General features: G+C 44.7%; 3 protein-coding genes across 6 annotated transcripts; all 3 read left to right on the forward strand.

Moving 5' to 3' along the window:
• The first annotated feature begins 1,960 nt into the window (after nucleotides 1-1,960).
• On the forward strand, nucleotides 1,961-8,874 carry LOC120675301 (PH, RCC1 and FYVE domains-containing protein 1-like). Of its 4 annotated transcripts, none has more exons than XM_039956441.1 (11): nucleotides 1,961-2,249; nucleotides 2,339-2,612; nucleotides 3,185-3,251; nucleotides 3,352-3,438; nucleotides 4,263-4,430; nucleotides 4,551-4,637; nucleotides 4,772-4,885; nucleotides 5,292-7,331; nucleotides 7,409-7,555; nucleotides 7,784-8,217; nucleotides 8,312-8,874. In XM_039956441.1, the coding sequence occupies exons 3-11, from the start codon at nucleotides 3,234-3,236 to the stop codon at nucleotides 8,448-8,450; spliced, it is 3,234 nt and encodes a 1,077-aa protein (XP_039812375.1). In that variant the 5' UTR covers nucleotides 1,961-2,249; nucleotides 2,339-2,612; nucleotides 3,185-3,233; the 3' UTR covers nucleotides 8,451-8,874. The 4 variants fall into 4 exon arrangements, with proteins under 4 accessions (XP_039812375.1, XP_039812377.1, XP_039812374.1 ...); XM_039956443.1 differs by having other exon boundaries at nucleotides 1,964-2,249; nucleotides 4,263-4,352; XM_039956440.1 differs by lacking the exons at nucleotides 1,961-2,249; nucleotides 2,339-2,612; nucleotides 3,185-3,251 and having other exon boundaries at nucleotides 3,263-3,438.
• An 8,253-nt stretch (nucleotides 8,875-17,127) lies between these two features.
• LOC120674930 (cytochrome P450 711A1-like) lies at nucleotides 17,128-19,931 on the forward strand. The gene is made up of 5 exons (XM_039956028.1): nucleotides 17,128-17,354; nucleotides 17,515-17,667; nucleotides 17,866-18,652; nucleotides 19,062-19,157; nucleotides 19,325-19,931. Exons 1-5 carry the CDS (start codon nucleotides 17,128-17,130, stop codon nucleotides 19,670-19,672), a joined length of 1,611 nt encoding a protein of 536 aa, XP_039811962.1. The 3' UTR covers nucleotides 19,673-19,931.
• Nucleotides 19,932-20,950: 1,019 nt separating this feature from the next.
• Nucleotides 20,951-23,236, forward strand: LOC120675326 (cytochrome P450 711A1-like). The gene is made up of 4 exons (XM_039956511.1): nucleotides 20,951-21,398; nucleotides 21,480-21,632; nucleotides 21,727-22,549; nucleotides 22,647-23,236. Exons 1-4 carry the CDS (start codon nucleotides 21,187-21,189, stop codon nucleotides 23,079-23,081), a joined length of 1,623 nt encoding a protein of 540 aa, XP_039812445.1. The 5' UTR covers nucleotides 20,951-21,186; the 3' UTR covers nucleotides 23,082-23,236.
• The last annotated feature ends 3,862 nt before the right edge of the window (nucleotides 23,237-27,098 follow it).

The raw sequence follows: 27,098 nt of genomic DNA on the forward strand, positions 1-27,098 counted from the left end.
TGGTAAAGGTGTGTAGTTTATGAGGGAGCCACAACACACTGTTCAGCTTGCTTGTCAGTTAGTCAGCAGTATTTTTCTCTTACACCAAATCAGCATTAGTCACCAGCCAGCAGTCAGCCAATAATATTTTTCTCTTATAATAAATCAGCACCAGCTACCAGCCACAGCCAGCCAAACATAGGGTGTGTTTGGTTGGGCTTTTGGCTTTGGCTTTTGCCTCCAAAAGCCAACAGTCCAACCAAAAGGGGTTAGCTGCCATCCAAAGCCACAACCAAAAGCAGCTTTTGTGTAGTACAAACTAGAAAGCACCTGGACCCCTGCTTTTACTGGCTTTTGGGTCAAAAAATTACCCACCTGTCACTAGTTATGAGATACCGGTTCGTGTTATATATTTTTTCCGTCGCTCTCCTCCTTCTCGCCCAGCCACGCCGCGAGCTCTCCCCGCCGCCGTTGCCTCGCCGTGAGGTTTCCCCGCCGCCGTTGCCTCGCCGCGAGGTTGTCCCGCCGCCGTCGCCCGCCGCCAGGAGGTCGCCCCGCCGCCGTCGCCCGCCGCCAGGAGGCCGCCCCGCTGCCTTTGCCCCGTCGGAGGTCGCGCCGCCGCTGTCGCCAATCGTGAGGTCGTCTCGCCACCGTTGCCTCAGCGCGAGGTTGCCCTGTCGCCGCTTCTTCCTCAAACGGCGCGAGCTCCGGCGGCCCCCATGGCGAGCGCCCCCTCGGGTAAGGGAGCACTGCCGCGAGCGAGCACCCCTGCGAGATCCGGAACGGCACCTGAGCTCCGCCGTGCACCTGCGAGATCCGAGGGCGAGCTCCGCCGCGGGCCCACGGCCGGCGCGAGCTCCGCCCCGAGGGCGAGCTGCGCCGCGCGGACGAGGGAACGACGCCCGAGCTCTGCCGCGCGCCTGCGAGCTCCGACGCGCGGGCGAGGGAACGACGCCCGAGCTCTGCCGCTCGCCTGCTTATAAGTGAGGGGACTTTTTCAAAAGCCACAACAGTTTAACCAAACGGGTTTCCAACCATCCCACAGCAACTTTGCCAAAGTTACTTTTCCATAAGTCACAGCCAACAGCAGCTTTTGATAAATCCACAGCCCAACCAAACACACCCATAATACGCCGCGACCTGCAAGATGCCGGCCTGCTCGGTGACCTCGTTTAGACGGCAAGCTCGCAGCTCGGTCCGCGGCCGCCGCCTGTCATCCCGCCGGAGAAGGGACCTCGCCAGATGGAGGTCTGCAATCTGGAGCAGGGAAGCTACGTCTTCCACGCGCCCGTGTCCGAGGCAGGGTTCTTCTTACTGACCGGTCCGGCCAAACCGGCCCGGTCCGGTACCGGTATACAGGACCGGTTTGGCCGGAAACCGGTTCAAACCGGTCGAAGTCAAATTTGAATTTAAAATCCTTTGTGCAAACGGTTCGTACCGATATACCGGTCAGTTTGACCGGTTTACCGGTCGGTATGACTGGTAACCGGCCAAATTCAATTTTTTTCTTTTTTGGTTTAAATTCAAATGCCCGCAAAGTATACTAAATGAATGTTTGTATAACATGTTTTAGTCTAAATGAACCCTCCAATTCTTTTTTTACTACTTTTACATTGTATTTGTATACTTTTGTATGCACGTTTTTTTGTTTAACTTCAAATCCCCGCAAACTATACTAAATGAACGAATTTTTGAGAAAATTTGACACCATTAGATTCGTCGCACCTTGAAGTATTTTTAGAAATTTTTTGAGAATTTTTCATTTTTTTAAATTTAAATTTGAATTTTAAATTTGGACCGGCTTGATACCGGTCCAAACCTGAACCGGGCCAGACCGGTTTCACCGGTCAAACCGGACCGGTTCCCACCGGTTTGGTTAACCGTGGCCGAGGTCGCCGTGCTACCGAGAGCCCCGCCTCCACGGGGATCAAGCTAGAGAGAGCTCGAAGAGACCCGACCCCGTCGGCTCCGCGAGCGCCGATCGTGCTGGCCTCCACGGTGTCAAAAGCAGTCCACGTAGGAGCGTCGGCAGCCAGTCCGGCACCATTTTCGTCAATTTTTTCCCAGAAAAATACACTCCGTTCCCCATCCTCCCGTGTCGCGACACTCGCACTGGTCTCTCTCTCTCCTTGCGTTCTCCGTCTGCCTCTCGCTCCCCCGCCCAAGAAACCAGCCGCTATTCTCGTCCCCATCAGAGAGATCGTCCCCTCCTCCCACGGTCACCGGACGACATTTCTTCCCCAGCGGATGCACGGCCGGACATCTGATCGGTGAGCCTCCGATCGATTCGACATTTTACCCCGGTTTGATTGCCTGCGACGTCCAGGCTTCGTCCTTAGCCAATCGTTTCCCACCGCAGCAATCTGCCGTCACGAGGAGAACCATCGCTCCCGCGGCCTGTCTCCGCCGCGCGTCGGGGGCGGCATCCGGCATCCATCGTCGTCTAAGGGACACGGACGGCGCAGCATTCACGTCCAGCCATTGCCGCCTCCGTTGAATGCGCGGCCACCCGACGCCTAATCTCCTCGCTAATGCACCCGACGCTGCCGCTGATCCTCTGAACGCTTTTGTTCGCCCTCGAGGTGGAAAGGATTGGAAATCGTTCCCAACTTGGATTTGGTAATGGTATAAAGGTCGATCCTCCATTCCCTCTTCTTTCTTTTGTTCATCTCAACAGGAAAATTTGTGTCCGGTACCCTGATTGGGTCTAGATTATAGTTTTCCGTGCTATTTATTTTTTTAGAGAAAATTTCGTGCTATTTATTTCCTAAATTGAATGCATTAAAAAAATTTGATTCTCGTAATAGTTATGAGTGAACGTCTGTGAGCATGAGATACGTCCCTCCGATGCTCCACCATTTTTTGGTCATGTTAAGAGGGATTAGATGCTGAGTCTATTAGTTATCACGCCACGAGTCGCTAATGTTGTAATGGTGAACGTCTGGGGGTTAATGCTATTGCAAATGCTAGATTGTGAGATCAAAAGTTTGGTGGGGTTCTTATGATCCAATCCATAGTTCAGGGAATGACAATATTTTTCCATCTTTGCATTCTGTCTTGAGCTTTTTTGGTAATTTTTTCTTTTTTTAATTGCCGAATCATTCGATGCCAACTTGTGTTTCTGAAAAGTGAAGAATATGTTCATGTGATCCATTGATACTGACATCTCAAAAGTTTTAAATCTTTTTGTCTTTTTTTGTTGCAGTTGTGGATGAAAAGAGCTGAAAATAGGATGTTGACTTGTAGCTGTTTAGATGACACCAGATGAAAATGTGCGGCTATAGGCATAAATATGATACTTCATTTCACTTTATTTTTAATTGCATGTGTCAAACTTCTGTGATACTACATTTATGTTTCATTTTTCTGAAGGCCCTTATTACTCTAAAGAAAGGTAGCAAGCTTATCAAGTATAGCCGGAAAGGGAAACCCAAGATCCGAACTTTCAGACTTTCTAGTGTAAGTTCATAAGCACATTCCTTTGATCTTGAAATGTTTTTGTTTGTCTTGTAGGGCGCAACTTTTTCTTAGACTGAATTATTCGAGACCTTCTGAAGTGAAACAGGGTCAAGAGAAAATAACAGAAGTAGAAAATGCTAAACTAGAAGCAACAATGTGCTATATATATTAGTAATGTGGATGCTATAATATTATTTATGCTGGTAACGGATGAGTAAAGTGCTTATTCTCTTATTTTTATTTCAATGTATTTGTTTCTTTCAATATATATATTAATAAGCCTAAGGTTGTTAGCCCGAGTGGTGCGAAGCAACCGGCGGCACTCCACAGGTGGGGGGTTCGAACCCCCACCGGGGCAAATTTCCCCGCCTGTGGGAAAAAACCCCCTCGCTGTGCTCCTGATAGCTTGGGCTGTGTAGTCAGCCTGGCCCGGCCTGGCGTCACGGTTTCCCGGCCCAGTGGGTAACGGTCCCGGCCTGGGTAACAGTTCCAGGAAATGGCACCAGACCCAAGGTCAGAAAGAGCCGGGGTTCGGGGGATTTCTCGGCCTGCGTTAGAAGGCCTACTTCTTATAAGAATGCTCGGGGGGCGGCTAGCCCCTCGCAGGTCGAGTTTTTTATAACCTTCACAAGCAGACATTGGCGTTCACATTTATGAGCTTTCTATCTATAAAATCTGAGCGATTATGCTAAACTAGAAGCAACGATGTGCTATATATAGTAGTAATGTTTGAGCGATTATGTATACAGTCATATGCATGTGCCAATTGCCTGACATGGGGATGCTGTTGTTTGACACTCCTTGTTTCACATTTCTTGTTACAGGACGAAACAGCATTAATTTGGTATTCTCACAAAAGGGAGAAGTTTCTCCGACTCTCTTCTGTCTCTAAAGTTATTCCTGGACAGAGAACTGTATGTTTACTATTATCTGAGTTAAATGTCAAGATTTTGCTTGCTAGCATATATATGGCCTCAACAACGGCAGATATGGTTAGAGGAGCTTGTAAAGTGCAATAGTTATTATATCAAAATTTAGCTTACGTTCCTTCAGTGCATGAACATTTAAATCCCAGTTATACCATGGGCCTAATATGTTTAACTCTTCATCAGGCTGTTTTTAGGAGGTTTTTACGCCCTGAGAAAGACTATCTGTCATTTTCCCTCATATACAAGAACGGGCAACGTTCCCTTGATCTGGTAAAGATAATTTTGTGAGCTTGTAACCATTGATTGGTGCAAATGCTTTGCATTTGGATTTATTGATAGATTAAAACTATGATTTTATGGTATAAAGATAACAAATGTAGCATGACTTTCTTTCTACTCTGTAGGTTTGCAAGGATCAAGCTGAAGTTGAAGTGTGGTTTTCAGCACTCGAGGGGTTAATAAGTTCATGCCGTAAAAGTTCTGTTGATGAGCACAAGGATAGAGTATCATTTTCCGATGTGAGTTTGTCAGAAAAAAATATTGTTTCTTTTGTAAGCAGTTTGACTCATGGTTTAATTTTGCTATGTCAATTTTGGATGTTGTTATGCTATTTGGAAGATGCATTTGGTGTTCATATACTGATACTGTGTTACCCATAGTTACACTTGGAGATGATTTTTTTACTGAAAATAAACTACTTGCATGTTTGAAGCACAAAGTTTCAATATTGAATTATTGATAGCCACATGTATGTTTTTTCCATGCATTTTCCTGTGAAGAATGAGCATGCCCTTTCACTTTCAAGTTTCAGCCTTGTAGCTATCAATACTAACCCTATTCTTATTAGCTGGCGATTTTTGCAATACTCTTTGATTATGAAATGTGGTACCTTGTGATCTAATATGCTTTTTTTTTTCTTTCCAGGAAGTATCATATTATCAGGATAGTCAGTCATATGATTCAACAGTAGATATTGCTTCAAGTATTTCGCGTAGTTTTCACACTGCTGGTTACTGCAAAACTGATTCTTTTAGCTTAAGAAGATCAGATGCTGGATCTGATCGTGCAAATATGATAAGGACAAGTGGTGCAGACAGTACTCGACTTAGTATTTCCAGTGCCCCTAGTTCTTCCAGTCAGGGTTCTGGAACAGATGACATAGAGTCCCTTGGTGATGTTTATGTATGGGGTGAAGTATGGACTGATGTGGCCCCATCTGATGGAAGCACAAGCTCATCATGCTCAAAAGTAGATGTTTTGATTCCCAAATCTCTAGAATCAGATGTTGTCTTAGATGTTAATCAGATAGTATGTGGTTCAAGGCATGTTGCTCTTACTACCAGACAAGGGGAGGTGTTTACATGGGGTGAGGAAGTTGGTGGGCGCCTTGGTCATGGAACTGATGCAGATATAAGTCGTCCGAAGCTTGTTGAGTCAATATCTGTGACCATAGTTGATTTCATTTCATGTGGAGAGTTCCATACCTGTGCTATATCTGCTTCCGGTGATCTGTTTAATTGGGGAGATGGTTCATACCATGCTGGATTGCTTGGATATGACACTGGAGTTAGCCATTGGCTTCCAAAACGTGTCTCGGGGCCCTTAGAGGGGCTTCAAGTATTATCTGTTGCATGTGGCTCATGGCATTCAGCTCTGATCACGTCGAGTGGAAAACTTCACACATTTGGTGATGGAACATTTGGAGTTCTTGGGCATGGAAACCGTGAAAGTGTTGCATACCCAAAAGAAGTAGAAGCCTTGAATGGATTTAGAATGGTCAAAGTTGCATGTGGAGTTTGGCATTCTGCAGCAATTGTGGAGGCTACTGTTCAGACAGGCATGAATGTGGTGTCTAAGAAGCTGTATACCTGGGGTGATGGGGATAAGAATCGTCTTGGACATGGTGACAAAGAAGCTAGGCTGATTCCTACCTGTGTTCAAGCTCTTCTTGAGCACAATTTTCATCAGCTGGCCTGTGGACAAAACATGACTGTTGCCCTTGCTACATCTGGTCATGTGCATACCATGGGTAGTGCTGACAATGGTCAGCTCGGAAATCCAAAATCAGATGGTAAACAGCCTTGTTTAGTCAAAGATAAACTAGGTAATGAGTTAGTTGAGGAGATCTCGTGTGGAACTTCCCATGTTGCAGTTCTAACGTCAAGAAGTGAGGTATACACATGGGGCATGGGGGCCAATGGAAGACTTGGTCATGGTGACGTCAATGACAAAAAGACACCAACCATTGTTGAAGCACTTAAAGATCGACATGTCAAAAGTATATCATGTGGTTCAAACTTCACAACATGTATTTGCATACATAAGTGGGTGTCAGGTGCAGATCAGTCAGTTTGCACAGGTTGTAGGCAAGCATTTGGTTTCACAAGAAAGCGGCATAATTGCTACAACTGTGGCCTAGTACACTGTCATGCTTGTAGTTCAAGAAAAGTGCTCAAGGCTGCTCTGGCACCAACTCCTGGCAAGCCGCATCGTGTATGTGATTCATGTTTCCTCAAACTGAAGAATGCAGATACCAACAGCAACAATGTCAGCAAAAGAAATACTCCTACTCGTCGCTCTATTGATAGCAGAGAAAAGCCAGAAATAAGGCCTTCCAAGCTTGTACCAACACCGTCAGCGGAACCAGTCAAGTATATGGAGGTAAAATCAGCTAAGAGTGATGCGAAAGCTGCAGAGTCGATCTTGAAGGCATCTCAAGCTTCGGCTATACTACAGCTTGGCTTTGCTGCCCAATTTGGTGCGCTTCAACCGATGGGAATGTCACCAGCGCTAGCTATTTCACCTGCAATGCCAGCATTTTCTTTAGCACCTCCATCTCCATACACAAAGAAAACAAAATCACCTCCTGCTGCTGCTATTCCGCAGAGCTCTAAAGTTGATTTTGATCACTTGCAGAAGTCAAATGAGTTGCTGAATCAAGAACTTCTGAAGTTGCAATCTCAGGTAACAACAGTGCTGTATTTTACTTTCTACTTTGTCATGAGAAGATGCTTTCTTTAAGTATTGTGTTTTCAACACAGGTTGATGATTTGAAACAAAAGTGTGAAGGCCAACATGAGCAGATTCAGAAATCAGATAAAAAAGCTAAATCAGTTGCCTCTATGGCTGCTGAAGAATCCACCAAACGTAATGCTGCCGTGGAGTTTGTTAAATTTCTAGACAATGAGGTACTGTTAAGATTTTCATTTATTTTCATAAGCTTGTGTTTCATATCCTTGATATTATGGATTTACATAATATGCTCTAACATGAAAGATAGTGTTTCCATTCATGGAATCACCTTTTTTTTTAGTAATTGGATGTAAAGGTAGTTTATCATCCACGTTTGATGTATAAACCTATCAACTGTTTTATGTTACTGTGCACATACATCTTAATCTACCACTCTTCTGCAGCTCAAGGGTCTTGTGGATAAACTGCCCAGTGATGCTGTTGACAGCATAAAAGCTTTGCAAGTTCAGACGCATTCACTCCTGAAGGAACAATCTAGCCATCCGTCAGAGCTCATGAATACAATGGAACGTGATCATCTTCACCTGTCTAGTGGCGGAAGCGGAAGATATGATTTGGCCAGTCATAAGTCAGGAGGTGTAGGTTACTTGACAATGTCCCAGGATGGCCGACCTTCTAGTGGCTCTGCCATTTCCATCACTAGTGAATCCCCATCCCATCGCTTCATGGAAAACAGTGCGAAGGCCCACGGTGATTTTGCCCCGAAGCATGGTACCCACGGAGAAGTGCAATTAATTGAGCAGTTTGAACCTGGCGTCTATGTGACACTTATCCAGCTGAAAGATGGCACCAAAGTATTCAAGCGGGTCCGATTCAGGTACATTTTTCCCCTTCAGTGGAATAAAGACATTCTTAAATTTTGAATTAACACCTAAAGTTTGTTGTCAATTGAAACCTGGCTGTCCTTACAGCAAGAGGAGATTCGTGGAGAATCAGGCTGAAGAGTGGTGGAGGGAAAACCAAGAGCGGGTCTTCAAGAAATACAGCCATCCAACTCAATCAGCTCATGGAAACACGACCTCGTCTCATGAGGATGAACATCATCCATGACCCCCATCCAAATCAGGTCCACAAGGTCGTTGAATATACGTCACATGATGAGACACAGCAAAGTAGAGTTTTGACAGGAAATATCTGCTCTGCACTCAGGAGATATGCTTGGAGGGCCTCTTCTAGGAGCTTTTATTATGTGGAGTAGGATAAAGACATGATTTGTCGTTGTCTTGTTCTTTATTCTCCTGTATCTTGTAGATTAGTAATTTTCTACCTCGTCCTTTGTTACCCTGTTCAAACTCCCATCTGACCTAGATATTCATGTTCGAAGCCACATAAGCTGACCACTCACCTGGTTTGCTCTAGGCAGTTACTCTTGTTGATTTGGCCGGACTGGCTGTTAATGTTTTGAATCCTTTTGGTTCAGATAAACTAGCAAGATGGCCCGCGCTAATAGCACGGGTAGCTAGTATTTTATTTATTTTTTAATACTTTTAACTTAATAGAGTAGATGTATTTGATATTTTATTTACCGTACCTCTCGTTCGCGAGCGAACACTTTTTTATGTATCATTTTTTATGTATTTGGTATACATAAAAAATTGGTTCGTACCTATGTATTCAGTCGAGAATTCAATCCCATGAACCTATGACAACGTGATGATATTTAGATTAGATGGACACTTTTTTCCTTATCATATTGGGTACGAACCAATTTTTTCTCACATTATTTGATATGTACAAAATGTTTAGCTATTTAACCATATTTAACATACTATTTGAATTATTTTTACGACCTAAGCATTAATAGCTTTGCGTCATTCAATTTTGTATCTAGGAGCAAAATAACATGCACCAGCACTCTCCCTGACCATGTGTAGTCTTTTATGAAACTGAGTTTCTAAACCTTGGATGTAAGTACCATCTCTTGAAAAAAATGCTCTTACACAGATTCAGCCTGCTGACTATAATTTGCCCTCTTAGCTTGGCTTAATGCATCGAAGAGGTTTAAAATAGAAATCATCTGAGACATTGAGCTAATATAATTGTTGTTGGTAGGCCCTGTGAGTGTTTTATTGTAAGTGACATGTATTGTTATCCGACATAGTTTTTTTTCCTACTAAATTTTCACTGGTGATCTAATCCTGTGTGGGCCAGCGTGTGGCTGTCAGTCGTCAGACGTGAGTTGCACTCTACTTCATGTATCAGTATCATCACCGACATCATCAATGAGAATTCTTGAAACCAATGTCCGTAGAATCTGCTCTTAGCGTCTTTTTTGTTTGTGGCAGTACGTATGTTTACAATCTCGATCAATTATTATTTATCTCCTTTAATTGATATTTAGATTAGATTGACACTTTTTTCCTTGTCATATTGGATACGAACCGATTTTTTCTTACAAGTACAAAATGTTTAGCTATTTATTAACCATATTTAATATACTATTTGAATTGTTTTTATGGATTTAAGCATTAATAGCTTCTACGTCATTCAGTTTTGTATCTAGGAGCAAAATAACACACACCAGCACTCTCCGTGACCATGCGTAGTCTTTTCTAAAACTAAGTTTCTAGACCTTTGATGTAAGTACCGACCCTTGAAAAAATGCTCTTACGCAGAATCAGCCTGACTGACTATGGTTTGGCCTCTTAGTTTGGCTTAATGCACCGGAGAGGTGCAAATAGAAATCATCCGAGACATTGAGCTAATACAATTGCTGTTGATAGGCCCTGTGAGTATTTTATTGTAAGTGACATGTATTGTTATCCGACGTAGTTTTTTTTTTCTACTCAATTTCCACCGCTGATCTGATCCCTTGTGGCTGTCAGTCGTCAGATGCAAGTTACACTCTACTTCATGTATCGGTATCATCACCGACATTATTGATGAGAATTCTTGAAACCAATGTCCGTAGAATCTGCTCTTAGCATTTTCTTTTGTTTGTGGCAATACGTATGTTTACAATATTGATTAATTATTATTTGTCTCCTTTATTTAGATTAGATTGACACTTTTTTCCTTTCATATTGGATACGAACCAATTCTTTCTTACAATATTTGATATGTACAAAATGTTTAGCTATTTATTAATCATATTTAATATACTATTTGAATTATTTTTATCGACCTAAGCATTAATACCTTCTGCGTCATTCAGTTTCGTATCTAGGAGCAAAATAACATGCATCAGCAGTCTCCCTGACCATGCGTCTCCCTGACCATGCGTAGTCTTTTCTGAAACTGAGTTTCTAGACTTTGGATGTAAGTACCATCCCATGAAAAAAAAACTCTTACGCAGATTCAGCCTGACTGACTATGGTTTGGCCTCTTAGCTTGGCTTAATGCATCAGAGAGGTTCAAAATATAAATCATCTGAGACATTGAGCTAATATAATTGTTGTTGATAGACCCGTGAGTATTTTATTGTAAATGAGATGTATTGTTATACGACGTAGATTTTTTTCCTACTCAATTTCCACTGCTGATCTGATCCTGTGCAGCTTTCAGTCGTCAAACGCGAGTTACACTCCACTTCATGTATCAGTATCATCACCGACATCATCGATGAGAATTCTTGAAACCAATATCCGTAGAATCCGCTCTTAGCATTTTTTTTGTTTGTGGCAGTACCTATGTTTACAATCTTGATCAATTATTATTTGTCTTTTTTAATTGATATTTTAGATTAGATTGACACTATTTTTCTTTATCATATTGGATACGAACCAATTTTTTCTTACAATATTTGATATGTACAAAATGTTTAGCAATTTATTAACCATATTGAATATACTATTTGAATTGTTTCTATCGACCTAAGCATTAATAGCTTCTGCTTCATTCAATTTTGTATCTAGGAGCAAAATAACACGCACCAGCAGTCTCCTTGACCATGCGTAGTCTTTTCTGAAACTGAGTTTCTAGACCTTGGATGTAAGTATCGTCTCTTGAAAAAAAATATTTACCTATTTATTAACCATATTTAATATAGTATTTGAATTGTTTCTATCGACCTAAACATTAATAGCTTCCGCTTCATTCAATTTTGTATCTAGGAGCAAAATAACACACACCAGCACTCTCCTGACCATGCGTAGTCTTTTTTCTGAAACTGAGTTTCTAGACCTCGGATGTAAGTACCGTCTCTTGAAAAAAATGTTTTACACGGGCACCAGCCATGTTTCCTTCTTTTGCCTTTAAACCGAGGACTGCATTATTTATAGAAGAAATCTATTTCCTCTACATATTTCTTTTGTCCATCGATACAATTTAAATCCATAGATATCAATGGTGTACAATTTTTCTCTTTCTTATCTGATTTTTGTTAGTGATTTATAGGTCAGTTATTTGCTATGGGCTCTCTATTATTTAATTATTTGCTTTCCCACGTAGAAATCAGCTATCAATTTCCTTATTTTAAAATTTTAATATATATAGTAGTAGTTGGTATGGACTCTTGGTGTTATTCTAGACCGTTAGATCTTCATAAAATCCGACGGTGCACATCTTTTTTTGGATTAATGTGGGAATTTCTAGACCCTCTCGGCAAACGTGGTGGCTTCTTTTAACTTTTTCTAACACTCCCTTATTAATATAATAGATCAGATTTCACCATGCCTTCACTATTGGCCGTCGCTGTTCAGGTCTGTCTCGCCAGTTCGCCCGGTAGTCGAAGATAAAGGAGCCTTCTCTAAAAAAACTCGACCGGAGAGGTATGATGGCACCTGCCGTTTTTTTTTAATTAAGAGGAAGCGATTTCGGCTTCCTAGCTGAGAAAACCTTCCTAAAACCTAAACTCTAGCTTCTCTGGCTAGCAAGAGAGATTTTTTTACCTCAGCCTAAAATTCACTCCCACCAAAAATCAAACCCAGATCGAGGATCTAGCCGCCTTGTAACCAAGTCAACTAGAGATCCTTTCGCTTCTCCGTGATCTCCTGAAGGAGGTTATTACACATGAACACTGCAAGTGATCGATTTGGTTTTTTTTTTGTTAGAGGCCAATTGTCATGCCAATAGTAGCAGTAGCTTATCTATTTGATCTGTGTGAAGTCGTTCGCAGAGCGAGAGCAACGGCATTGTCGGCCAGTGCTACTGAATGAGCCATTTCCATATGATGACTCAGGGAGTTACTTTTTTTTAAATATATAGGGTAGCAGCCAGAGGTATCCTTTACTTGAAAACTAAGCGTATAGCCCACGCATTTGCGCGGCTAGTATTGAAAATTCAAAATATTTTGATTGATTGTTGTTAGCTTTACTTTGTAATAATATATGCTTGTAACTGATACATAGCTAAATGATATTTTATATTTAATTTTTCATAATGAGATTGGTGGGTGATTTTTAATTAGGCACAGGGATATTTTAGGCTAATTTTTATCGTAATGGCAATTGTGGGTAATTTATTTTTCTATTTTTCTCCGATTAATGTGGGAATTTCTAGACCTTGAAAGCGAACGTGGAGACTCCGTTTGTTGGCCAAATAATAAGATAACTAGGCGTATAGCCCGCGCATTTGCGCGGCTAGTATTAAAAATTAAAAAATTCGCATGTCGTTGTATCCTTACTTAAAGATTATATTGTATGCTGTATCCAAAACGTTCAACATACAGGAGTTCAGAAGAAAAGGCATGTCCGCCAGCAGAAAAAAGAAAAGCTCTCATGAGCATACAGTTTTTGGATATATCACTCTGTTGATTATCGTAAATTATATCTTATTGTTGGTTAAAACAATTCAAATATAATCTACCAATAATAACAATTTGATTTGTTGAGCTTTAATAATATTAGGCATATAATTATTCTTATTTTCATTTTATTTTCATTGATTGTTGTTAGCTTTAGTTTTTATTAATAGTATATATGTTTGTAATTGATACATAGCTAAATAGTATTTTATATTTAATTTTTCATAATGGCATTGGTGGGTAATTTTTAATTAGGCACATGAGTATTTTAGGCTAATTTTTATCATAATGGCAGTAGTGGGTAATTTTTATTTTTTTATTTTTCCGATTAACGTGGGAATTTCCAAGCCTTGAGAGCGAACGTGGAGGCTCCATTTGTTGGCCAAATAATAAAATAATAGATAGATGTCCATATGGACGACAAGATGACCAACAGAAAGCATCTTTCGAAGTCCCAGCGTCCGCATCTCATCAAACTCATCGGTACTGCCAGATGAGTGTGCTTGGAATACAAGACGTTTGCCCGCTCAAGATTCCTGCCGGGGAACTAATTAATCGGCTGCGAGAACCGCGCGCTGGTGAGTGGTGACTTTTCTTTGGATGGTCCGGTAGTGTAGTGTGTACTCGGTGAAGCACAACAAACACAAGCACGGCCTGCCTTACACGCCGTTGCATTCATCGCTACAAGAGTGTGGCACTACTGTACAAATGGTTTTTTTAGATTACTCTTGATTTCTAGTGGCGAGCTTCTCAAGAAATAAAGAAGGCGTAACGTAACTGAAAATGACTAGCAGAAATAGATTTCCAGTGATGATTTTTTTAGAAACCAAAACACTAAAAATGGAATAATTTCTATCGTGGTTTTCTTAAGGAACCGCCAGTGGAAATCCTCTACCATACCCAAGAACTGTGTACTAACTTAACTGATTTCAGTAATGGAGGGCCAAGATCTGTAAAAACAAGAACAGGGAGCTAGGTTGTGAACACGTACAATGAGATGCTGAACTTGGAGCGCAAAGATGCTACCTTTCTTAGGACATTGTCGTTTCGTTTGTGCGCTGATCCATCTCTAGCTGGCCATTTCGTTGTTAATTGTCTATACATTAAACATAACTTGTGCTGATCAATCATCGTATCGTGTGCCAGGAACAGCTTTGTTCTCTTCCTCCCTCTCTCATTTAGTTTTGTATCATGTATGCTAAAATTACTTTGTATGGGCATATAGCATCTACTCCCTCTGTTTTTATTTATATATCGCATTAGGTTTATCATAAGTCAAATTTAACAAACTTTGACCAAAGCTATAGAAAGAAATAATAACATTTACAATACTAAATTTGTTTCATTAACTCCACCATGAATTATACGGTGACAGTGTATATGTTGGATAGTATAGTTGTTGCTATATTTTTCATAGACTTAGTCAATGTTAGTCAAGTTTGATTTAAACCAAATCTAATACGGTATGTAAATAAAAATAGAGGGAGTATACAACACATTTAATTTATTACCGTGATACATCGCCCTAAGGTATCACAAGGAAGAATCTTTCAACTGCAAACGTCCAAATCCAGCTAATCAAGCATACTATAGGGACAAAGACCGGAACCGTTTCGTTGTTGTTAAGTGTAACCGATGACAAGTTCGCGCCGCAACATCACATATAATTATACACAACCCAGCAGTTCTAGCTGCTGCTAATTGCTATATATCACCAAACGTATCCGCCTAATCGCAGCGCAGCAACTGCCTTCACCCACATAGAATCCATTGAGCACTTGCAAGCTTGATCTCTCCCCTAACAACACCATGGCATGCATTCCATCAAAGAGTGAAGAGATTGCCACCAATGGTCTGCCGCCTGAAGATGTTTCATCCTGAAACTTGGAAGATCTCATCCGCACACTGCCAACAAGGGAAGGGTGGTCACAGCCAATGGTTCTGTACAAGAACTACTGGTGCAGACCGCACCTGGTTGGCAACATCATGCTACTCCAAGATATCTTCAAGCCCCGCCGCGACGACATCATCCTCGCCACGCTGCCCAAGTGCGGCACAACCTGGCGGAAAGCCCTTGCCTTCACCACCACCAACCGCTCTCGCTACAGCTTCAGCGACCACCCTCTCCTCACCAGCAACTACGTTGGGAGTGAAAATGATGAGGACGATTTGACCTAGCGGAGGCGCAGCCAGACACCACACTGAACCGATTTTTTTAAAAAAAATGAAGGGAACGGCAAGAAATTTATCGTAATTTTTATTAGAAGAAAAAAGGATAAAAGAAATACAAACAACAATCTATCTATTTTCTTATTATTTGGCCAACAAACAGAATCTTCACGTTCGCTCTCAAGACTTAGAAATTTCCACGTTAATCGGAGAAAAATAAAAAAATAAAATTACCCACCGCTACCATTATGATAAAAGTTAGCCTAAAATACCCATGTTCCTAATTAAAAATCGCCCATCAATGTCATTATGAAAAATTAAATATAAAATATCATTTAGCTATGTATCAGTTACAAACATATGCTATTAATAAAAACTAAAGCTAACAACAATCAATCATAATAAAATAAAAATAAGAATAATTATATACATAATATTATTAAAGCTCAACAAATCAAATTATTATTATAGGTAGATTATATTTGAATTATTTTAACCAACAATAAGACATAATTTACTATAATGAACATGGTGATGTATGGTAAAAAATAGTATAATTTTTAAGTAAGAATATAACGACATGCGAATTTTTGAATTTTCAATACTACCCGTGCAAATAAGCGGGCTATAGGTCTAGTTAAGACTTAAGACGACTTCAAAAGAACAAGAAGAACAGGTGAGGAGAAAAAAACAACAAAAACGGAGCTCCAGCAGCAAACTATATATGCTAAAAACAACAACAACAACGACATAACTTAAGGTGCTCCTTCTCAAACTGAACCGAAATTTCAGTCTACACATTTTAGAGCTAACGATCGAGTAACTACAGGAGTTGGTGTGCTGTAATCGACAAGACACCAAACTGCAATAGTGCCGCATCTCACGGAGCTCGGGGACAAAGATGCCGTGCGAGGAACCCTGGACGTAGCTTTGCTCAGGATTCCTTTGAAAACAAGGGCTTGCTCGAGACAAACATACACCACCTGTCTGGCTGTCTCCGTCCCAGCAGTCTCGTGTTCGGTAATCACAAGCCAGCCATGAGCTCACAGCAATATTTCTACCCCTGACGCGCGAGAAATACAAAGCAAAACGTAGACGACAAACTGGTCAACACCGAGGATGCGCACGGCGAGCCACCAGGCATCGGCAGGGTCTCTCTCTCTCTCTTTCTCTCTCTCTCTCTCTCTCTCTCTCTCTCTCTCTCTCTCTCTCTCTCTCTCTCTCTCTCTCTCTCTCTCTCTCTCTCTCTCTCTCTCTCTCTCTCTCTCTCTCTCGTTTTCTGCTACTGAAGCGTCAACTAGTGAGTAGTGACGGAGGTCGCAAATTCGGAAGTTCGGAGCAGGCGAGCAGCAGTGGCGGAGGCCACAAGCCCGCGACCATTACCCTGATCTGTGCTCTTTATTTGGCATGATGGTTGATTGATGACGACGACCTTTTTGTGGTCGCGGCCTGGAACGCGCGTCAGGCTACGACGGCCTCTCGCCCAGTCACCGTACGCCGAATGACTGACGAAAACAAACTGCCAGGCAACGGCAAGACGAGCTTACGAAACTGCCCTTACGGGCCGCGCGACGCGAGCAGGGGCGATGGGCGGTAGCCGGGAACCGACGACGACGGGCGACGGTCAACCTCGACGCTCATCGGCCATGTCGCCGTCGCCCGCAGGTGCTAAAAAAACCGGTGTATAATAGCTGAATTTTGTTGAAGCAAGTGCGCTCCCGTTAAATTCAGCTATCTTCGTCCTTACCTTCTATTTGAATCATCCACCCTCTTAGGTTGTGTTTAGTTGGTGAAAAAGTTTAGATTTTGTTACTGTAGCAATGCAAGAGAGAGTTATCTGCATCCTGAATGGCAAGCGGCAGTAGCCAACTCATGATGAGTAGTCAGCTGGTGGAGTCCTTGCCGCCATTCCTGGCGATCCTCTTCACCGTCGCGGCCTTGGCAGTCGGTGCCTTCACGGTGTACTTCTACGGGCCGACATGGCGCGTGCGCCGGGTCCCGGGGCCTCCCGCCCTCCCCCTCATCGGCCACCTGCCGCTGCTCGCCAAGCACGGCCCCGCGGTGTTCGGCGTGCTTGCAAAGAGATACGGGCCCATCTACAGGTAAGTGATCCGAGCTCAGCTTGCCATCCCCTCTCGCACCGGCGGCCGCCCAACTGTCTGAACCGTAGAGATAGATGTCCTGTCTGGATTTTGTTTTTCAGTTCACTTATTTTACGTATGTAGTTAGTGTGCCGTAATTAATCAGGTAATCTTATTGCAGGTTTCACTTAGGGAGGCAGCCACTTGTCATGGTGGCAGACGCAGATCTGTGCAGGGAGGTGGGCATCAAGAAGTTCAAGAGCATTACCAATAGAAGCATGCCTACCCCGATTCGGAGCTCGCCTATTCATCACAAAGGCCTCTTCTTCACGAGGTTATTAATTAAATGGACTAGTCTTAATTATGTAGACTTAGATTTAATTTAGCGACATCGTTTTTAGGATCGATATGTGGCACTCAAACATGAGTTTCTCCGAACATCAGGATGACCTGTGCAGTTGTACATATCTGAAGAAGAACTGAAAATGAATGGCATAGTAACTTCATCATTCAAACATTTTTTCTCGCGCAGGGATTCGAGATGGCAATCCATGCGAAACGTCCTCGTCTCCATCTACCAGCCGTCGCATCTGGCGAGCCTCATCCCCGTCATCCAACCTTACGTGGAGCGGGCCGGGCACCTCCTCCACCATGGCGAGGAGCTCACTTTCTCCGACCTCACCTTGAAGCTCTTCAGCGACACCATCGGCCAGGTCGCCTTCGGCGTCGACTTCGGCCTCACCAAAGGCGCGACGCCGACGCCGACGCCGGCCGAGGCCGGCGCCGATGAGGGGAGGAGCGGCGGCAGCGCGGCCACGGACTTCATCCGGAAGCACTTCTACGCCACGACGTCTCTCAAGATGGACCTGTCGGGATCCCTGTCCATCGTGCTCGGCCAGTTCGTCCCGTTCCTCCAGGAGCCCGTGCGGCAGCTGCTGATGCGCGTGCCGGGCTCCGCCGACCGGCGGATGGAGCAGACCAACATGGCCATGAGCGGCCTGCTGGACGACATTGTGGCGGAGCGGGCGGCGCAGGCGGACAGGGGGGAGAAGAACTTCCTGTCCGTGCTGCTCAACGCGAGGGAGAGCACGGAGGCCATGAAACAGCTCTTCACGCCGGACTACGTCAGCGCGCTCACCTATGAGCACCTGCTCGCTGGGTCAGTCGCCATGTCGTTCACACTGTCGAGCCTGGTTTACCTGGTGGCGATGCACCCGGAGGTGGAGGAGAAGCTGCTTCGGGAGATCGACGCCTTTGGGCCAAACGACGTGGTACCCAGCGCTGAGGACCTCCAGACCAAGTTCCCTTACGTGGACCAGGTACTTAATTATTAGTCTGCATGCCTTCTTTCAAAAAAAACTAATTATTCTGCCTTTTTGTTAATTAATCCATCTAAAATTCCACAAGGCTAGAAATTTAAATAACTATTTTATATAGGATTTTTGTTATTGTTTATAATGATAGAGGTTGGTAATTTTAAGCAGTTTATTAGACCCATTCCAATATTTTTGTCAATGTTTGATTCAGTCTGTTTCAAATAAAAACATCATTTTAAATTGAGTGTCTATACAATAATAGTGATTGGAATGGGTCTAATAGGATTTTCGGATAGCACAAAATATACAATTATAAAAAATGTGCTTTTTTACTTTTAAAATTATCTTGGGCATGAATTTGGCATGCTTTCTTCGTGGAGGTTACAGTGAGAGTTGGTTATCTATACTATAGGTCTTGAAGGAAACGATGAGATTCTTCACAGTGTCCCCTCTTATTGCACGGGAAGCATCCGAAGATGTCGAGATCGGGGGTTATGTCCTGCCCAAGGTACACACATACCAATGCAAAGACCATTCGGTAGTAACCATTAGAACAAGCATCATCCAATGATTCCAGGAAAATAAAATAGACACAGCACATTCTTCTCTTTTTCCAGAATTAGTAGCAAGGTGCTCACAAACTTATACGTATCTTTGTGGTGGCACCGTACCCAGGGCACATGGTTGTGGCTGGCGACGGGTGTGCTAGCTAAAGACCCCAAGCAGTTTCCGGACCCGGAGGTCTTCCGACCCGAGCGGTTCGACCCGGAGGACGAGGAGTGCAAGCGGCGGCACCCCTACGCGTTCATCCCGTTTGGCATCGGGCCCCGGGCGTGCATCGGCCAGAAGTTCTCCGTGCAGCAGCTGAAGCTCGTCGTCATCCATCTCTACCGTCGATACGTGTTCAGGCACTCGCCCCGGATGGAGTTCCCCCTTCAGTTCCAGTTCTCCATCGTGGTCAACTTCAAGCATGGTGTCAAGCTTCAAGTCATCGACAGGAAGACCTTGGGCAAGCAGCACTAGCTAGAGGTGTGTGTTTGATAAAAGATGAACTCCAAGGTCCTCCTTTGTGTGCTCTACAGTACAGCACTACGTTTTCCACAGATGGCTCATATATATATGGCTGCCGCATGAGAAGTTAGTGAAGCTTCCTGCAGCATTGGGCCACCTCTGGAAACATGTTTTTACATGTGGTTGCTTTTACGAACAGCATCCGCCTCTAAAAATAGAACAATATCTAGAGACAGTTCACATAATAAGGAACCGTCTGTGAAATTAACATTTGCATATGCTTAGCTCGTGAGAATATATGGCTCTTTATTACTCTGTAATATATAGTAATATTTATCATGGGCGTCTTCAGCAGTAGCTCTACGCAGTTTGAGGCCCTGTTTAGTTTTCAAAAAAAATTACACAGTATTCGTCAAATCGAATCTTCGGACACATATATGAAGTATTAAATGTAGTTAAAAAAACTAATTACACGATCTAACTAATTAGCACGAGCTAAATCTTTTAAACCTAATTAGTTCATAATTGGATATTATTTGTCAAGTACCAACGAAATATGCTATAGTACCAAAACCCAAACTTTTTCGCCAACTAAACACACCCAGATTTGGTCCACCTTTTGGAAGTTGGAATATCTTATTGGTGTTGACCCTTCTTGGCACGTAAAGCAGGCAAGCAAATGGCATCCAGCTGGGACATCACCATGGGCCCAGCATTCTCTCAGTGTCAGCACTATATTTTAAATCTATTTATTTAGAAGGCAGTACCATTCGATTAAATGTTATTTTAAAAATTAAGAGCATATGCTAGTGCTACTCACTTTTTGATTCCAGTGGGACTGCCATTGAATTGAAGAAAAAAAGAAAGAAAGAAAAAATATCAATCCGCCTGTTGTTAGGAGGGAAGAGGACTACTCCCTCCGTCCTGAAATATAAGGCATTCCAACATTTTTGGAGAGTCAAAGTTTTCAAATTTGATCAAATTTATACAATATAGTAATAATATTTATGATATCAAATATATATTATTAGATTCTCCATTAAATATATTTTTATAATATATCTGTTTGGTGTCATAAATTTTTATGATTCTCTCTAAAAATTTGGTCAAATTTGAAAGACTTTGACTCTCCAAAAATATTGAAATGTCTTATATTTCAAAACAGAGGGAGTATATTTTTATGCACAAGTGCACTAAATTTTTTTCTGGTTTGTTATTATACAAGTGCCCACCAACAATATATAATGGGCAGATCCATCGTCATCGGTGCCATGATGTGAGACTTGACTTCAGAAACTCTAATCAAGATAGGGACCGATGCTGCCAAGTTCCACTTGACGCATCATCTCCTTCCTCTTCCAAGAATCACCTGCAACTCTTGCATCTGTGTGTGAGAGCGAGTGATTGCTGGCCGGCCGACTCTTTATACATTTCTTTATATATAAATCCGCTAGGTGAGAGCGAGCAAGGGCAAAACTCGGATACGCTGCAAGCAGCTGGGAGACAAAGCAGAGAGAATCGAGAGGATGGAGATGGGCACGGTTCTGGGTGCGACCTTCAGCTTCCTGGCCATGGCCGTGGGTTTCGTGGTGGTGGCGTACTTGTACGAGCCGTACTGGAAGGTGCGGCACGTGCCGGGGCCCGTGCCGCTGCCGCTCGTCGGGCACCTCCACCTGCTGGCCAAGCACGGCCCGGCCGTCTTCGCCGCGCTGACCAGGAAGCACGGCCCTGTCTTCAGGTGATCCATCATCCCCTGTCGTCGCTGCATTTCAGAAGTTCAGAGTGCTAATTTTGTGGGATGTACTCTGCCTGCCTGCAGGTTTCACGTGGGAAGGCAGCCATTGATCGTCGTGGCCGATGCGGAGCTTTGCAAGGAGGTGGGCATCAAGAAGTTCAAGAGCATGCCCAATCGGAGCTTGCCTTCGCCCATCGCTAATTCTCCGATCCATCTGAAGGGCCTCTTCGCTACAAGGTACTGGAGGACCAAGCAAGCTTCTTGCCAAAAATAAGTTCAAGGAAACACACATCGATCTCCGAGAATATTTTTCGTTCACTGATGTCTGCAGGGATTCGAGGTGGTCGGCGATGCGGAACATCATCGTCTCCATCTACCAGCCGTCGCACCTCGCGGGGCTGATCCCGGCCATGGAGTCGTGCATCCAGCGCGCGGCGACGAACCTCGACCTCGACGGCGGCGAGGAGGTCGTCTTCTCCGACTTGGCGGTGAGCCTCGCCACCGACGTCATCGGGCAGGCGGCGTTCGGCGCGGACTTCGGCCTGTCGAGAGGGCAGGCGGCGCCGCCTGGCAAGGACGATAAGGAGGGAGTCGACGGCGGCGGAGCTGCGGCGAAGGCGTCGTCGGAGTTCATAGACATGCACATCCATTCGACCACGTCGCTCAAGATGGACCTGTCGGGGTCGCTCTCCACCATCGTCGGCACGTTCGTGCCCTTCCTGCAGAAGCCGTTGCGGCAGGCGCTCTTGCGGGTCCCCGGCTCCGCCGACCGGGAGATCACCCGCGTGAACGGCGAACTCCGCAGGATGATGGACGGCATCGTCGCCGCCCGCGCGGCGGCGAGGGAGCGCGCGCCGGCGGCGGCGGCGGCGTCGCAGCCGCACAAGGACTTCCTGTCCGTGCTGCTCGCGGCGAGGGAGGGCGACGCGTCCACGCGGGACCTGCTCTCGCCGGACTACCTGAGCGCGTTGACCTACGAGCACCTCCTCGCTGGGTCGGCGACGACGGCGTTCACGCTGTCGTCGCTGGTCTACCTCGTCGCCGGGCACCCGGAGGTGGAGGACAAGCTGCTCAGGGAGATCGACGCGTTCGGCCCTCGCGACCGCGTCCCCACGGCAGAGGATCTTCAGACCATGTTCCCATACCTCGATCAGGCACGAACGCGCACGCCATTGCATAAGGCTTTGTTCATAAATCCTAACTCATATAACGATCCAAATCCACAGATTTGACACACATGTATGTATGCAGGTGGTGAAGGAGTCGATGAGGTTCTTCATGGTGTCGCCATTGGTGGCGCGAGAGACCTCCGAGCGGGTGGAGATCGGTGGCTATGTCCTTCCAAAAGGAGCATGGGTGTGGATGGCTCCTGGGGTCCTCGCCAAGGACCCCATCAACTTCCCGGACCCAGAGGTGTTCCGACCGGAGCGGTTCGACCCTGCCGGCGACGAGCACAAGAAGCGGCACCCGTACGCCTTCATCCCCTTCGGAATCGGCCCCAGGGTTTGCATCGGCCAGAAGTTCGCCATTCAAGAGATCAAGCTCGCTGTGATCCACCTCTATCAGCACTACGTGTTCCGGCACTCTCCCAGCATGGAGTCGCCTCTGGAGTTTCAGTTTGGGATCGTGGTCAACTTCAAGCACGGTGTCAGGCTTCAGGTCATCAAGAGGCACAAGAACTACTAGATCAATTATTTATGGTGGTTATGTGATCCTTATTCAGATTTGTAGAAGAATATTCTTTATTTGGGTTTTAAAATACTCCGTGCAAACACGCAAATGTATATTACAGCCGTTTAAGAAGATGAACGTAATACAACCTTTTGAATTCTGATTGACACTTATAAGGCATCCAGAAGCGTCTTTCAAAAAAAAAGTCGGCCAAAAAATAATGCATCCAGAAGCCTAAAGCCTGTGGGCTGTTTTTCTTGCACTGGTGATGGGCCCGTGCTCCTTCACTGCCGCGCTTTTTTCATTCCATCATAACGCTACGATGCGACGCAGTGATCAAGGTACTCATATCCGAGAGCGACTGACGGCGAATCGATCCGATTTAACCTTGCAAGGTGGACCTAACCAAGACAGCACGCAAAAGCCCTGTCGGACTATGCGAGCCAATCATTCCCCTCCCCGCCTCGAACTACAGGACCGTCCCACCAGCGTATAGTCAGCCGAGCTCAACGAGAGACCACCAAAAATAAATACATGCTTCCCGATTCTCCGCGACTACTCGACTTGCCCTAAGGGGTGGGAAGGAGTCATGTACTTTCGAAGTAAGGCAGTACTAGGCTTACCGGCTTACCGGTTTCGACTACCTCCTACTCCCGGCATGCGGTTAATACAGTTCAAATATGATCAGCAGGGCCAACAACGGTTCGGTCACTAACCGACTCAGACGGGACTACACCTCTCCCGCCCGGTCTCAAATTTCCCTGCATTCTATATCCATTCAGCAACTCATATGTCGAAATACAATTAATTCACATATCTCGCGAGTAACCGGAAATTACTCGACTTCTAAACATCTTAAATCTCGCGGGTGACAAGAAGTCATTCGGCTTCTACCGGAAACTCTTAAGCATAGCATTACTATCGTCCTAACATATTAGTATAAACTCAAGGAAACATAGTGATCATGCAACTAGGGTTTCAACCAATTTCTATACGTAATGCACAATTAATAGATATATATAGGTGTCATAATTTCAAATACTAGGATGTGCACCGGGGCTTGCCTGGGGTAACACTAAGTCAGTGTTAATGCTATTAAGGCCTTGGGCCCTTCCGACCTTGGGCCGGGTCTTTGGTTGCTTCAGCGGGTCCTTCCATCTTCTGGCGATATCCGTCGAACACCGTCTTGTGCGTCGACTCCAACACCGCGTGCTTCACGTCCACACGTTTACCTCTAGCGCACCTAAATGAGGTGCAATAATACATATGCATGAATATATATATGAAATGCCAATTAATGCACATGCATATGACACAAATTAGTGCAGCTAAAATTCCCTACTTACAAAAGAATCATACTCAAAAATGAACTAGTTGGCGGACTGTCCGCTATGCAGCAGCGGACTGTCCTCAACTCAAACTTGCCGACCTACCAGACCTACCCACGTCTCTGGTTAAACTTACAACTATACGGCGGATGGTCCACGATCCAGTAGCGGACTGTCCGCAGTACACCTCTGCCAACTCGCCAGAACCTACAACGTCTCTGGATGAAATTCAAGCTCTATGGCGGACTGTCCGCTCTCCATTAGCGGACCGTCCGCAGTTCACTCTGCCAATCCGCCAGAGGCAACGACGTCTCTGGACAAACTTCTAATCTTTCCGGCGGACCGTCCGGCACTCCTTGGCGGACCGTCCGTGGTTCATTTACGTGAGACCACCAGAAACACAACGTTTCTGGACAAACTCTAACCTAACTTGCGGACTGTCCAGCACTCCTTGGCGGACCGTCCGCAGTTCACTTTTGCAGACCCGCCAGAGCCAACGACGTCTCTAGACCCACCCTAATCTTACTGGCGGACTGTCCAGCCCCCCTGGGCGGACCGTCCGCCGTTCGCCTCTTTGACACCACGCGACAGGCGTGGCGGCCGTTCACCGGCGCCGGCGGCACACAACGGAAGGGAAAAAAGGCCGGGGAGCACAAGTAACTCACCACGAATCCATTCTTGCGATCGGTTCGGGCGGAGGATGACCGGAGAAGCGGATCGACGGTGGAGCAAAGCTTCAAGCGGGCTCCAATGGTGACCGGCGGCGGCGGGGGGCGATTCCAGTCGGGAGGAGCTGGGCTAGGGGTTGGGGAAGGTGGAGGAGGTGCTGGGGAAGATGCTCGCGCAAGGAATCGAGGTATGGTGGCCGGAGGAGGGAGATCGAAGGAAGGGGGCGACGGCGGAGTGAGCGGACGAGCGGAGCTCATCTCTGATCGATAGAGGAAGGAGGAAGGAGGAGATGATGACCGGGCCCACAACCAGATAAATATCTAGGCGTTACTTTGGTGGACCGTCCACGGCTCCCTAGCGGACCGTCCGCAGTTTCCTGGGTGTTACAATCCTACCCCCTTAAAGAAATCTCGTCCCGAGATTTAAAAGGGAAAGAAAAGGGCCGAGAATGAACTTCTAAGAACTATACATGACTAATAAGAGTGGGCCACAAAATTTTGCACATTTACTCCAGCTCCGTGCTATACATCCAAATGATGTCAAGGAAACATTAGGAGGTAGAAGAACTCAAGGACTTTCTGACTTGGATCAAAAACGGAAACTACTACCTATACATTATGAGTTTCAAGGAAATCCTGGAATCCCTGAAGAAAGGACATCAAAGTTGCCCAATACATTCTTGCTCAACTTTGTTTATTAATTAGGTGAAATAACGCAAGACGTACATGTTACTATGCAAGTTAGCGGCTATGATCCCCAGAAACTCAAACATTAAATAACCCATTATCATACTCTTCGAGAGCCTACCCCCTTAAAGAATAAACGCAAGAGAAATCGAGTTCAAATATTGCTCAAAAGGAATGACGGTATAATTTCATCCACACGCACTTAAGCACCGGCGCGCTCCCAGGAGCACAATCGCATGGCGGCCGCACACGCGAGGCCCTAGGTCCCGTCGCGGCACTATGGGTCGTGGGACAAATCTCCATCATATAAGAACCAACAATAGAAATCTGAAAAACACGATTGGATACAAAAGGATTAAAGAGGCAAAAGCAGCCAGAAAATATATTCAAAGGCATGAATCCATATGGTTAGTTAACTACCACCAAAGTTTCCCTAACTTTGCATGGCCCAACAATGCAATGCGATATAATGCAATAATGTGGCTCCCATGCAATAAACGTGCGATCTTAGTCATGCAAGATGACTATAATGTATGTGATCAAGTTCGTAATTTATTTATATTTTATTTGAGCAAGAATGCAAGTAGAGCTATTTAAGATATAGGAATCAAGGCGATTAGAAATTACCGAATATCAATGTTAGAAAAACACAAGGATGTTTCTAGTCACCGAGAATGGTCAGGATGATTGATCTTCGAGCATTTGGATGAAAATCTTAGAGATGAGGATATATGATCTCGACTTATCATTGACCAATAGCGAAAGGTTTAGATAGAATAAAATGGTCATAGAACCACTTATGCTAGGGAAGGTTTCATCTGAGAATGATATCCTTACCACAAATCTTGGGAAAAATGTCGATAGTAGCGGAAACAAAGTTAAAGTAAGGAGAAGGTCTACAACTACGCTACAGGCATTAAAATCTAACATGACCGGTCAGGCCGCCTACCAAACCGATCAGACCGACTACCACCGGTCAGACCGGTACTACAACCGGTCAGGCCGGTTAATCGAATTACCTAAACAGATTTGCACACTCTGCAGCCAAGTGTGCAATCCCGGTATCCATCCGCACCGAGGCGTGTGAATGCGGATAGCAGGGACAGAAGTCAATATGTGAGATGTGCATGGTGTGATTCATACGGAAATACCAATAAACATTAATAAGCATTAACCATACATATTGTTTTGCTGGAAGTGCTGATTAAACAATATGGATAATATAATGCATGCTCGACCTATACCTTCTTATTTTGACTCTCAAGATAATAAGATCAATCAGAAGGTTTCATCCTCGAAAACGAAGAACATTAATCACTACTATATTCGTACTTCGCATTTCAACTATT

The sequence above is a fragment of the Panicum virgatum genome, chromosome 5N (genome assembly GCF_016808335.1).
Source record: "Panicum virgatum strain AP13 chromosome 5N, P.virgatum_v5, whole genome shotgun sequence".
NCBI classification, from domain to species: Eukaryota; Viridiplantae; Streptophyta; class Magnoliopsida; order Poales; family Poaceae; genus Panicum; species Panicum virgatum.